Source organism: Chiloscyllium plagiosum, chromosome 21 (genome assembly GCF_004010195.1).
Source record: "Chiloscyllium plagiosum isolate BGI_BamShark_2017 chromosome 21, ASM401019v2, whole genome shotgun sequence".
Taxonomy (NCBI): Eukaryota; Metazoa; Chordata; class Chondrichthyes; order Orectolobiformes; family Hemiscylliidae; genus Chiloscyllium; species Chiloscyllium plagiosum.
The window spans coordinates 19,781,125-19,795,437 of record NC_057730.1 but is presented as its reverse complement, the minus strand read 5'-3'; the positions used below and the strand labels follow the sequence as shown (position 1 = coordinate 19,795,437).

Genomic DNA, 14,313 nt, shown 5'->3' with positions numbered 1-14,313 from the left:
GAGACTGAGCTAGAATATTGGGGGGGTGGGTGGCGGAGGGAACACCAGGGTGTGGTAAGAACTGGAGATGTGATTACTGGAAGGCCAGGGTAATAATGGCGATGGTTATTCTGATGAGAAACTAGGTTGGCTATTGGGAGGGCCTAGTGGCTGCGATGGTTGGGTAGGGGAGGGATGTTGAGAGGTTGAGGTGGTTGGATTGTCTGGGTGAGGAGAGGTCCGGATCGGGTGTTTGGATTGGCTGGGTGTGGGGTTGCTCATGGTTGGATTTGAGACTGGGGGGATACTGAGAGTCCAGGATAGTTGCATTGGGCAGGACCTATAATTGGTGCAATTGTGTGCCTGCTGGTGTGGGAGCGATTGATAGCTGAAATAATTTCAACATATGACTTTCTTTTGCAGGTCCATATTGAGATTCACTAGTTCTGAGGTGTTTTGTTAGAGATGATCTAATACTGGAACTACAAATTTAATGCTTAATCAGCACACACTACCAGCTAATGCCAGTACTTCAGGATATGTGGAGTGTGGAAGAACTGAAGAATATTGGCTGTGCTTCCCATCTTGGAATTAAAGATGGTGGTGAAGGCTCTTCCAATGAAAGCAGATATGGGAATGATGCTTACGATCATGATACAACTAATGATGGTCACATATTTCGCACACAGCCACAGGATTTTAACTCTCTCTTTGGGGCAACCTTGCTGAAAAGAGCCTGGCCTGATGTTATGCTGAAGCATGTTCTGTTACTCCAAGTTGTCAGGAATGAGCCTACTCTTTTCAGAAGGTGGCACATTTTCCATCATTGTTTTGAATCAGTTTTTCAGACAGTCCATTACTCTCTAGATTTGGAGAGGGGAAAGAGAAATCCAGATGCAATGTTTACTCAAAATGCCCTGATAATTGACTGTCTACTGAGAGCCATTCGGTCTTTAAAGATGTTTGGAATGTGGGTTTACGTAGGGGAAGTGTTTGTGCACTTTACACATTTCTGGTTGTTTGAGAGGCCATCTGACTGCAAAGCAAATTGGCTACAATTCAAGAATCTGAAAGACAAATTAAGTTTTTCACTTGTATGTGGATTCGATGTGAGGAAGAAGTGTCCTTGGGATCTGACTGGCATCTTTTCTATGTTTTGCAAATATCCGATGCATCTTGTGCAAACTAGCTGACCCTTTTATGTTTCTCGAGCTGCTGACTTTGGAGTGCATTCTTGAATAAGAAAAACTGTCGCCTGATTTGAAATGTTCACCTTGCAATGCAGTGGACATTCGTAATAAGGGCTCTTGGTCTTGCTGTTGTGTGGCATGCTGTGCTTAAAGGTAAATTAAAGTTATCCAGTAAAAATACTGCAATTATAAGAGCTTTCCAAGTACACTTCAGTTTGTGTGTGCAGTCTTTATCTAATAACTTTTTGGTGTAAAAATGATTTAAGTGGCCATTTTTTTTCAAGTTTGGCATCAGAAATGTGGCGTTGTGATGGTTTTTTTTTAAGATTTTTATATTTATCCCTGCAAAAAGAAAGAAAAGTGAAGAATATTCTGGCAGGACTATCTGACAGGCAGTCCTTCCATGACTGTATTGTCCATTGCTGAAGAGTAATCTCTGGCCTATTCTCCACATCTTGGAGTCAGAAAGTATCAAATCTGTACCTTGGTGTCAGGTTCTTGAGCAATGGAAATTCCAAGATAGTAGAGAACTTATGAACTCAGTGGATTTGGGGCCTCTACCTCATAATTTTTGGCAAAACACATTTCAAATGTGTCAAACGAGACCGCCCATAAACCTTCCTTACTACTGTTGAAGACTGACAGTACTCTCGCCTGTTACAGTCATGGAAGGAGCAATCCCATTATGCTGATGATCAACCTACCAGTTTTTCTTGCTACTTCAACAAGGTGAGAACATGAAGATATGAAAACCAATTCCTTTTGCTGCTCTGAGCAAATGACAATTCATTGATTACGTTTTGCTTCAGTTCTACCATTGCAGTATAGCAGTCCACAAATAATTTTCTGGAATTCGTTGCAGGTTTGATGATTTTTGTTATGGGAGTCAAGCTTGCACAGGGATAACCGCAGCACCAGGGTGAAGGATCTGAGGTTGGTACTGTTCAAGTGTTGAACACTGGGCAACATTTTAATTATCCTTCTCACTGACCTGAATGCTCCTATTTTTATTGTTTCTGTACGCTGAGGAACAAACTGGGCCAAGTGTTGAATTAAAATATAATCACTTTGGTACAGTTGAGAACAAAGGCGAGTCAAACAGTCAGGGCAGGCAGGGACAAAGCAGAGAACAAGGTAGGACTGATAAATTAAACTGCATTTATTTCAATGCAAGAGGCCTAACAGGGAAGGCAGATGAACTCGGGGCATTGTTAGGAACTTGGGACTAGGATATAGCAATTATAGAATCTTGGCTCAGGTTTGGACAGAACTGGCAGCTTAATGTTCCAGGATACAAATGCTACAGGAAGGACAGAAAGGGAGGCAAGAGAGGAGGGAGAGTGGTGTTTTTGATAAGGGATAGCATTATAGCTGTACTCAGGAAGGATATTCCCAGAAATACATCCAGGGAAGTTGTTTGGGTAGAACTGAGAAATAAGAAAGGGATAATCACCTTATTGGGATTGTATTATAGAACCCCTAATAGTCAGAGGAAAATTGAGAAACAAACTTGTAAGGAGGTCTCAGTTATCAGTAAGAATATTAGGGTGGTTATGGTAGGGGATTTTAATTTTCCAAACATAGAATGGGATTACCATAGGGTTAAGGTTTGGATGGAGATGAATTTAAGTGTATACAAGGTAATTTTCTGATTCAGTATGTGGATGTACCTACTAGAAAAGGTGCAAAACCTGACCTACTGTTGGGAAATAAGGCTGGGCAGGTAAATAAGGTGTCAGTGGGGAAGCACTTTGGGGCCAGCGATCATAATTCTTTTAGTTTTAAAATGGTGATGGAAAAGGATGGACCAGATTAAAAGTTGAAGTTCTAAATTGAAGGAAGGTCAATTTTGATGGTATTAGGAAAGAACTTTCAAAAGCTGATTGTGGGCAGATGTTCGCAGGTAAAGGGATGGCTTGAAAATAGGAATCCTTCAGAAATTAGATAATGAGAATCCAGAAAAAGTATATTCCTGTCAGGGTGAAAGGAAAGGCTGGTAGGTATAGGGAATACTAGATGACTAAAGAAATTGAGGGTTTGTTTAAGAAAAAGGAAGGAAGGATGTGTCGGGTATAGACAGGATAGATCAAGTGAATCCTTAGAGTATAAAGAAAGTAGGAGTATACTTAAGAGGGAAATCAGGAGGGCAAAAAGGGGATGTGAGCTAGCTTTGGCAAATAGGGTTAAGGAGAATCCAAAGGGCTTTTACAAATATAATAAAGACACAAGGGTAACTAGGGAGAGAATAGGGCCCCTCAAAGATCAGCAAGGCAGCCTTTGTGTGGAGCAGCAGGAGATGGGGCAGATACTAAATGAGTATTTTGCATCAGTGCTTACTGTGGAAAAGGACATTGAAGGTATAGAATGTAGGGAAATAGATGGTGACATCTTGAAAAATATCCATTTTACAGAGGAGGAAATGCTGGATGTCTTGAAACATATAAAAGTGGATAAATCCCCAGGATCTGATCAGGTTACCCTAGAACTCTGTGGGAAGCAAGGGACGTGATTGCTGGGCCTCTTACTAAGATATTTGTATCATTGATAGTCACAGGTGAGGTGCCGGAAGACTAGAGGTTAGCTAATGTGATGCCATTGTTTAAGAAAGATGGTAAGGTCAAGCCAGGGAATTATAGACCGGTGAGCCTGACGTCCGTGTTGGGCAAGTTGTTGGAGGGAATCCTGAGGGACAGGATGTACATGTATTTGGAAAGGGAAGGACTGATAGGGATAGTCACCATGACTTTATGCGTGGGAAATCTTGTCTCACAAACTTGATTGAGTTTTTTTTGAAGAAGTAACAAAGAGGATTGATGAGGACTGAGTGGTAGATGTGATCTATATGGATTTCAGTAAGGCTTTCGATAGGGTTCCCAAGGGAGACTGGTGAGCAAAGTTAGATCTGACGGAATATAGGGAGAACTAGCCATTTGGATACAGAACTGACTCAAAGGTAGAAGACAGAGGATGGTGGGGCAAAGCTGTTTTTCAGAATGGAGGCCTGTGACCAGTGGAGTGCCATAAGGATCGGTGCTGGGTCCACTACTTTTCATCATTTACATAAATGATTTGGATGTGAGCGTAAGAGGTATAGTTAGTAAGTTTGCAGATGACACTAAAATTGGAGGTGTAGTGAACAGTAAAGAAGGTTGCCTCAGATTACATCGGTATCTTGATCAATGGGCTGAGAAGTGGCAGATGAAGTTAACTTTAAATAAATGCGAGGTGCTGCATTTTGGGAAAGTTGAAACTTTATTGCTGGAACAGCACAGCAGGTCAGGCAGCATCCAGGGAACAGGAGATTCGACGTTTCGGGCACAGGCCCTTCTTCAGGCATTTTGGGAAAGCAAATCTTAGCAGGACTTATATGCTTAATGGTAAGTTCCAAGGGAATGTTGCTAAACAAAGAGACCTTGGAGTGCAGGTTCATAGCTCCTTGAAAGTGAAGAAGGCATTTGGTATGCTTTCCTTTATTGGTCAGAGTATTGAGTACAGGAATTGGGAGATCGTGTTGCGGCTGTACAGGACATTGGTTAGGCCACTGTTGGAATATTGCGTGCAATTCTGGTCTCCTTCCTATTGGAAAGATGTTGTGAAACTTGAAAGGGTTCAGAAAAGATTTATAAGGATGTTGCCAGGGTTGGAGGATTTGAGCTATAGGGAGAGGTTGAATCGGCTAGGGCTTGGAATGTCAGACGCTGAGGGGTGACCTTAGAGGTTTATAAAATCATGAGGGGCATGGATAGGATAAATAGACAAAGTCTTTTCCCTGGGGTAGGGGAGACCAGAACTAGAGGGTGGTCTATGTATGGAATGAGCTGCCAGAGGAAGTGGTGGAAGTTAGTACAATTGCAACATTTAAAAGGCATCTGGATGGATATATAAATTGGAAGGGTTTGGAGGGATATGGGCTGGGTGCTGGCAGGTGGGACTAGATTGGGTTGGGATATTTGGTCGGCATGGGCGAGTTGGACAGAAGAGTCTGTTTCCATGCTGTACATCTCTATGGCACTATGAATTTGATTAACTTGCAACTGTGCAAGATACTGTAGCTGCTGGAAATCTGAAATAAAACCACAAAAGTCTGGGAGAAATTGGCACTTGTCAAGACGCATCACGTTAAGGTTTCACTTTGGTTTTCATCAGAGTACTTCTGATAGTAGGTCATTGACCTGCAACATTAACCTTGGCCTGGATTTTACAGTGATAATGGCAATGACACTGTCAGACTACTTCCTCTGAAACTGACAGTAATTTTTGGAGTGTGAAGATGCAAGGTTCGTTGTGGAAAGGTTGCCGTCAATGATTCTAGCCTTCCTATTCTTTCCACTGTTGTAACTTCCATGAGTGATCATTAGAAATCACTGAACTGATGAAACTTCCCCTCAAAGTCAGTAATCTTGCATTAAAGAAAAGCTCCATTGTGTTGAATGTTTAATGTTCTCTGTTCATAATGCCAAACAGCCACTTTGGCCCTGAAAAACTAATGATTTATTGTGAAATGTCCAATATCCCTATACTGAATTTTAAAAAAGAAACTTTCCAAGTTTTTTGCATTTTTATTTTTGAAGCACTTTCAGCTTCTATCTTCTCATTCTGTGTTGATCCCAGTCTTTATTCTACTGTTTTTTTTTGTTTTTAAGAATTATATGCAAGTGTAAAGTATAATCAATGCTTTTAACTTGTGGTTTACTGAATGGCTTTTTTTCCAATATGGCTGCCTACCCAGCTTAATAAATCATTTGTTCCCTAGAGCTCCCCTTTGACTTAGTGCCAGATTCAAATTCAGTTTGGGGGAAAGGAAATCCCTGAAATGCAGCTTGCTAGATAGTGCAGCTTCCTTCAAGGTCAGCAACAAATGCTATCAGTTTCCCACTCATTGTAAAATTCCAGGCCCCTTTGGGTTTTGTGTTCTCTTTGTGGGAACTGCATGGGCAGTTTACAATCATGATTGCTTACAACAGTTTTACAAAATCATGTCAATGGAAGCAGCTGTGCACATGCTTCATTGCCTCAGCCCTGATGACAGCACTGAAATAAAGAATCATTTCCTGTTCCCTAATACTGCAGTAGTACCTTATTCACATAAGTATTGGATAAATTAACACATTTCTGCATTCTGTTATTGCATTTGCATACAAATTTACAATTTAAGTTATTTATCAATTTTCGTTCCTTTGCAGGCAATTAAGTTTTATTTACTGAAGACATTATGAAACCACATTAACAGCGTGTATTTGACTTGTTGCACAAATACATTGTGCGGTTAACACAACACATAACACTAATGGTATTTTAAGGGCTCAGCATGAAGCTGCTTGTGCCTTTTGTTTTAAACCTGATACATAGAGGGTAAAAATAAAAATGCCAAATACAAGAAGTGTGAAATAGAAACCAACTTGTAAAAATGATAACAAAGAAAGCAGATTAAACACTCTCTCTAGGGTTGAAATTTGTTGAAATAGTAGTGAATGTTTCTCTTTGCAGCTTCTCTGTTTACCTGCCCCTGCCTAACACAGCATCTCGCACTCTCTCTCACTCTCTCACTTGCTTGTTCAAAGGCTGCTGTTATAGTTCTATCTACTTACTCCAATTCTGATTTGAGTTGCTGGCTACAAAGGATTGGGGCAGGAAATATGTGTGCAGAATCAGAGGGTACTTTTTGTCTCCGCAGTCTTCCCTTCTGTCTGCCTGCTGCTTGTAGTAAGAGACTTCAGGTTCAGGGGTCTGAGCAGCTTGAGAGGTTCAAGATTTCTACTTCCATTGGGCCTCTTATACAGGCAATTTTAATTTTAATAAATTGTCCTGGTAGACAAAATCTTGTCCTCCTGGCAGGCTAATGCTTTCACTTGGTATTTCACCATCTTCAAAATACACTTCTTCCCACTTTACGGTAATTCATTTAGAGAACTAGCTAACAACATCTTTTGTTTTCAGTAAAGTATTTGTTAGTGTTTATTTTTATGTATGAACAAGCATTAGTTTTTGTTTGTAATTACTTCATTTACATCACTTCCTCTATAAGGGTAGACAGTTCCACAGCTGCAGGAAATCCTGACCAGGGTGCTATTTTCATTGGAGGTTGTATAGCCCATTAGACCATGAAATCTGATTATATGAACAGGACAATACCATGTCCCTTGAACCCATGCCGACAGGCTTTTGCCTTGGCTACATTTCCCCTTCATAACCCTAACTCCTTTTCCTTATTTATTGGCCAAATAATGTCTCATTGTAAAGTATACTCAATGACGGAACATCCATGACACTTTTGGATGAAAATTTACAAAAGCAATCATACCCTTCGAGTGAAGAAATTCCACCTCTTCCTGCTGTAAATTGCTAATTTTCCTCATCCTGAGATGATACTCCAGTTCTAGACTTTTACAGCCATGAAAAACAGCTTTTGCTTTATCAAACCCTCAAAGAATTTTAACTTCATTTAGATCACCTCATATCCTCCTCAATCCCTGAGTGTATATGCTGCTTCTATCCTAACTCTCTTTGGGACAGCTTACTCGTTCCAAGAATCAGTCTGATGACTCATCACTACACCACTTGTGAGGCAAGTATCTTTTTGTAAGGAAACAAATTGTACACTTGAAGTATAGTCCTAGTATAGCGAATTGGATCAGTGGATAGCGAATTGACATGCAGAGGGAATGCTTTTCTGCGTCTTGACTTGATTTGTTCCTGGGATGAACGGTTTAAGGCTGAATAGATTAGATCGTTGGACTTTAGACGAATGAGCGGTGCTCTTACAGATATGCATAAGGTCTTGAGGGTACTGGATAGGGTGGATACACATTGGGTCTTTCTTGTGGGGGAGAGTAAGGCGAAAGGGTTTGGTTAAGAACAAGCTAGAGATGAGAACCTTTTTCTGAGGGTTTTGTGTGGATTTTGTTTTTTGTCAGGAGATGGCAGACGCTGGGCCTTTAAATTTATTCAAGGTTGTTAGACTTTGGATGGATAAAGAACCTGAGGGCAACGGAGGACAAAGTGAAACTGAGACCACAACCAAATCAGCCAAGATTTTATTGAATTGTGGAATAGACTAAACAGGCTGAATGGCCTGCTCTGACTCCTATGTTCCTTTTTTAACATACTGAATCAGTGCAGGTATTCTAGTCAATATTGATTGACATTGATGCCAATTTTACAGCTGACTCTCCTTTAATCCTCGTTCTGCGGTACATGCCTATGATGCAAATTGACATGTAAGTTTCAAAAAGTATTGGTGTTTCTATGGAAACTAATTATGAAATAAAAGCTTTTTAAAATCTTTTCTCCTTGGAAATTAAACCTTTAATTATAGAGGAAGAATGACATCCAGTCCAACTGCTTCATCTCTTTTCAATGCTATTAATTTATTCTTAACATCTTTTCAGCTTTCTTTGAGTAAACCAAGCACGCGTTTTGTTGACAAATATTTACGAACATTGAAAAGTTAGGCAAAACAGTGAAATAATTTCCAAACAGAAAAAAATTAAGGTTCAAGTGAATTGGCAGAAGACAGGAGATAATCAGAGGAGGATGTGCCATTGTAATTCTGTGAATTGTGAAGCCATCAATTTGTTTGTATTTATGATGAAACTGTGGATATAAATGTGTCACACAGATATAAACCCTTCTTCCAGTGATGCTCATGGGCCGGAACTGATGGGAAGGCATAGTTGGAATGACACAGTTCACATTAATTGTGGCCATAGGAATTTAAATCAAAAAGTTAATGAGAAATAGATGCAATTGTAAAATTTAACATAATAATATAGATAATTCAACAAGATTTTATTTTGATTATTTATTCTCTCATTTTCATTGTTGGGGGTATGTACCTAGGATACTAGAAGTGCTGAAGACCCAAGCTTTAATGTGTGAGAGCTCGACGTGAGGCGCAGTAACTAAAATGAACATCAATTTTAAATCCCAATCCTGTCATGTGTTCACAAACATACTATGCTGCAAAGCTCAATAGGGCAGGAATTGGAATGAATAGCAGGTGCCCCTCCCCATCCTGTCCACTTTCAGCTGAAGTCCAGAATGCTGAAGATAATCCCCACTTTAGTTGAGATCCACTAACACCATGGATTGAATGAACGCTGATCCTCAGTCAGGCTTTGAATTGCTCTGGGTGCAGTATAGTTCTTTGTCAAACATTTTGTTCATATGTTTTAGATTTGCCAAATATTGTATACTTTATTATCATCCATTATGTGATTTAAGTGACAAATTTAAGGATTTGTTTGGAAATCTGATTTATGTATAATTTGATTCATAATATGTACATAATTAATTTTAGAATAACTGACTGTTAGGATGAATTTTCCCTCTATTTAAAAATGTGTGTAATAAAATGTACCTGTCGTCCTAAATCAAGGCTGTTGTGAGGCATCTGTGAGTTGTCATCTTCAAAAGGGGAGGGGGGTGGAGGGTCTTGGGAGGAAAGGACAAGGAGGGCTGGAAAGGGGGAAATGATGTGGTGGGAAGTGAAATATGTGGAAAATGGAAGTGAAATGACAAGGTGGGTTCTGCGTGGTGACAACAAATTGAAAAGCTATAAATTCATGTTGCTACAGTGCTGGCAGCTGTCTTGTCTCTAGGATGGGTCGGTATGTGGAATGCTGAGAGTGAAAGGACGTAATAGGAAAGAACACCCACTTAATTTTATAATGTTGTTCTGCAAGCATAGTTTTTCCAAGATAAATGTCAGTGAAGGTACTGTGCAATGCATGCTTTACAGTACAGGTTTCATAGGTCAAAGCCACATAGAAGTGGGTAAGCTCCAGTCTGCAAGATCAAATGCGTCTCAATAGTAAACCTACAACCTAGAGTAACCAGAAGGCTACATGTGATTATCAGATGTTCGGCAGTTGCATGCTTTAGTATATTCACCTCCATTTGGAGTCAGCCTAAATGTTCAATTATCTTCACCGTCAGTGCCAGCTTTTGCAGCAGTAACAACTCAAGTTTGGGTAAGAAATTTGTAATAAATATTAGTACTTCTTCTGAACTGTTACACAGGTAGCCTTTGTACAAAGTCATATGATTTTCCAAGCCTATGATCTCTACCATCTGGAACAACCTAGAAGATACACCAGAATAGCACCATCTCCAAATGCACACTATCCTGACTTGGATGTATGTCATTATTTCTTCATAGAATAAAAGCCTGGAAGTGTGTGAGTATTTTTGCCACACAAAATGCAGTGGCCAAAAAGAAGACACTCACCACGACCTTCTCAGAAGCCATTTTAAATGAGTAATACATGCTATAGATTACCTTCACTTCCTTTAGTGAAGTGAACAGATGCTGTCATTGAACAATAACGTCCATGATTGCATTTCACAAGTTTGCGAGTTGGCATTTTGCTGTGATTCACTTTCTGGAATTTAAAGCATGCAATCACAATTGAGTAGGTATGCCTGTTCTCCAATTCATTTTTGTTTCTCTGTGAAGCCTATAATTGTTTATTATTTCATCCAATTTGGGAAGGTGTTTTTCAGGAAAAACACGCCAAGCTGCTTTTGACTATAATTTCAAAACTACTGATTGGTTGCCAATCTTGTGCGGGTTCTTCCAACCAACTAAACTATTTCTCTGAAAAATAAATCGCTCGAGTTTTAAAGCAGAGAAAAAGCTCATTTGGCTTATATCATCCATATTGTTTGTGCTGCGCGTGAGCTTCCTTCTGATCCTAATTCACTTCACGCAATCCAAATAACATTTTGTTCCTTTCTCCCTTATATACTTATCTGACAATCCCACTATGTCGCTGGAAACATTTGGTTACTGAAGCAAGATATTAAACCGCTCCTGATATTCTTGGATGTGCATTTGAACTGCTACTTTTATCATGAGCAAAAGCTTTAAGTTTTAATAAAAAAAACTTTTAACCTTATTCTCACTGAATAACATTGTTTCTGTACTTTCTCCAAATGTAACTGATTTTGTTTGAGAGGCCTGTAAGGGGAACTTAATCAGACCTCCAGTTATCTCTGTAATTTTAACTTCAATTTGCTGTCTCAATAAACTATGTGTGTGTATACATATTTTCAGCCACAGATTATATGATAACTTCCTGCTGTGAATTCCCTGTAGGTTTGACTTTATTTTCTTTTGATAAGTTCTGTGTTATTTTCTTCTGGTCCAAAGCAAGTTTGTTTACAGTCAATTTACTGTCTTCTCAAAAGGTCAGAAACTAGTTACTTTTTGTTGATTCAATTTCTTAACATATTTCACATCTGCACAATCTGGTTAATCGTCCAAAAAAGAAAACGCAAGTTTTGCTCAATTGTCACCACTTCTTCTCCAGTAAAATTAGAATATCTCAAGAAATGGTGGTCTATTTTTTAAAAATATTACGAAACAGACTGGTTGTTCTATTTCTTATACATTGCGATCCCTTCATCCAAGATCATTTGCTGGCGTTGCTTTTTTGGACTGTTCTCTTATGATAAATATACTGTCTGTAATCACACGGCTCTTGACGTTTCCTTACAAATCTCACACATAGTGTGATAATCCAGTTTTTAAAAAGATTTTTTTTTGTTCCCTTCACCCTAACTCTGGCCAATTTTTCTTTTGTGAACAGAAGTTCTCTCGGTGCAGTGTTGTTAATCCAATGCATACTTTCTTTCAAAGGTTTCCAATTTCAACTCTTTCTTGCATTAAATTCAAACTTGCTTGAAAGGGTTTGCTTCAAACCTGTAGCCTGCTTAACTCTCCTCATGATTAACACAGTTAATTATACTACACTTAAGTAGTCAACATTGTTGTGAGTAAACTCTTTCACAATGCAGTCTGATTATCATTGTGGTATGTTGTGATTAAAGGTGTCGTTTACTTGACAGATGATCTTGCCAGTGAGGATTGATTCATGAATGGACCTTTAGAACTAATTTAGAGTCATTTAGCCAACTGTAAAATGTTATTTTAAATTCTTTATTTATGATTTTGTGACTCCAGCAGTACATCCTGACTTAAGTTCTCACCCTGATTATTGAATCTTTACCGGGTCTCACGCACATTATTTTTGCAACACCCTTAAATGTATTTAAAGGAAGGGAAAAAATGAGTTGGAACTTTGTAGCAGGCTTCTGTCCTGGGCACGAAGCATAGTTTTCAGTATAACATCTTTTAAAAGACAGCACTTGCAACAGTGCTGTCTTAATATGATACTGGAAATGTTAGACTTTGAATTTATGCTGAAACCTCTGGATAGCACTACCAATTGAGGCATGACTGATATCCTCTGCTCTTCCTGTGCTAGCCTGTTGCCTATCTTCCATCAGCAGAATTTGTGAGACTCTTCAGCCCTAGATTTCAGCAAGATGCATCAACTCTTCCAATTTTATGCATTGTCTTTCATCATCTTCTGAATTCTAGTTGAAACCTTCAAGAGTACCAGGCATATTTCTTTTGTCAGTGCACTGTGATCATGCAAAAAGAGTTCCAGCACCTCGATCTTACTAACTAACAGGGTTGACCAATCAGTCCCTTTAATACAATCACAGCTGATCGAACAATTCAATGATTTTACTCATACCATCCTCATAACTCTCCTGACAGTGTGGAAGCAGGCCATTCAGCCCAATGAGTTCACACTGACCCCCACCTATTCCTGTAACCCTGCATATCCTATGCCTAATCCACCTAGCCTGCACATACCTGGATTTAGCATAGCCAATCCACCTAATCAACATGTCTTTAGACCATGAAAGGAAACTGGACCACTTGGAAGAAACCCACACAGAGACTGGGACAATGAGCAAACTCTACACAGACAGCCACCTAGGTTCCCCTGTGCTGTGAGGCAGCAGTACTAACCACTGAGGCACCATGCCACCCTACACTAATGATAATCAAACATTTATCAATTTCTACTTTAAATATATGCGAAATCTGATGTTCCATAAAACACTGGCATGCAGAATTCCAAATATTCATCACCCCTGAGTAAAAAACATTTCTTTCCATCTCAATCAATATAGTATCCCCCTTATTTTTGAATTACAGCCCCTGCTTTTAGAGTTCCCAACCAGGAGAAACATCTTAGCTGCATGTATTCTGTCCATTCCTTAAGTATTTTGTAAGTTTCAATGAGATCATGTGTTATTCTTTGAAATTCTAACCTGAAAGCTTGTGGATTTGGTGCCAGTCATAGAGATGTACAGCATGGAAACAGACCCTTCGGTCCAACCCGTCCATGCTGACCAGATATCCCAACCCAATGTAGTCTCACCTGCCAGCACCCGGCTCATATCCATCCAAACCCTTTCTATTCATATACCCATCCAGATGACTTTTAAATGTTGCAATTGTACCAGCCTCCACCACATCCTCTGGCAGCTCATTCCATACACGTACCACCTTCTCCGTGAAAAAGTTGCCCCTTAGGTCTCTTTTATATCTTTCCCCTCTCACCCTAAACCTATGCCCTCTAGTTCTGGACTCCCCAACCCCAGGGAAAAGACTTTGCCTATTTATCCTATCCATGCCCCTCATAATTTTGTAAACCTCTATAAGGTCACCCCTCAGCCTCCGACACTTCAGGGAAAACAGCCCCAGGCTGTGGGCTGGATGCTATTAGCCACCAGGCAGGTGAGAACTACTCCTTGTGCCTTGTGTTTGGTTAGGGAATCAGGAGGTGAGTTACTTGCTGCAATATTCCTAGATGCTGACCTGCTGTTATAGCCATTGTTTTTATGCAGCAAGTCCAGTTGAGTTTCTGGTCAATGGTAACCATGACTGTATGACTTTATGTTGATAGTAGGGCATTCAGTAATGTTAACACCATTGAATGTCAAGGGATGAGGGTTAGATTGTTTCTTTTTAGAGCTGGTGATTGTCTGGCATTAGTGTGATGTAAATGTTACTTGCCACTTGTCAGCCTGATCCTGGATATTATCCAGAGCTGAAAAATGTGTTGCTGAAAAAGCACAGCAGGTCAGGCTGATCCAAGGAGCAGGAGAATCGATGTTTCGGGCATAAGCCCTTCTTCAGGAATGAGGAAGGTGTGCCAAGCAGGCTAAGATAAAAGTTAGGGAGGACGAACTTGGGGGAGGGGCATTGGGAAGTGCGATAGGTGGAAGGAGGTTAAGGTGAGGGTAACAGGCCGGAGGGGGGCTGGGGGGGGGAGAGGTC

The 14,313-nt window shown here is 39.9% G+C and overlaps 1 protein-coding gene across 4 annotated transcripts in view; it reads left to right on the top strand.

Annotated features, from left to right (window-relative positions):
- LOC122560596 (small integral membrane protein 10-like protein 2A) overlaps window positions 1–9,578 on the top strand; it is a 17,112-nt gene extending 7,534 nt beyond the window's left edge. For 2 of the 4 annotated variants that reach the window (XM_043711389.1, XM_043711390.1), the window contains 3 exons: window positions 403–1,898; window positions 2,032–2,102; window positions 6,353–9,578. In XM_043711389.1, coding sequence (XP_043567324.1) covers window positions 403–413 — 11 coding nt within the window. In that variant the 3' untranslated portion in view covers window positions 414–1,898; window positions 2,032–2,102; window positions 6,353–9,578. Of the gene's footprint in view, window positions 1–402; window positions 1,899–2,031; window positions 2,103–6,352 lie in introns of those variants that run through there. The other 2 variants (XR_006314773.1, XR_006314774.1) reach the window with 2 other exon arrangements.
- Window positions 9,579–14,313: the final 4,735 nt, after the last annotated feature.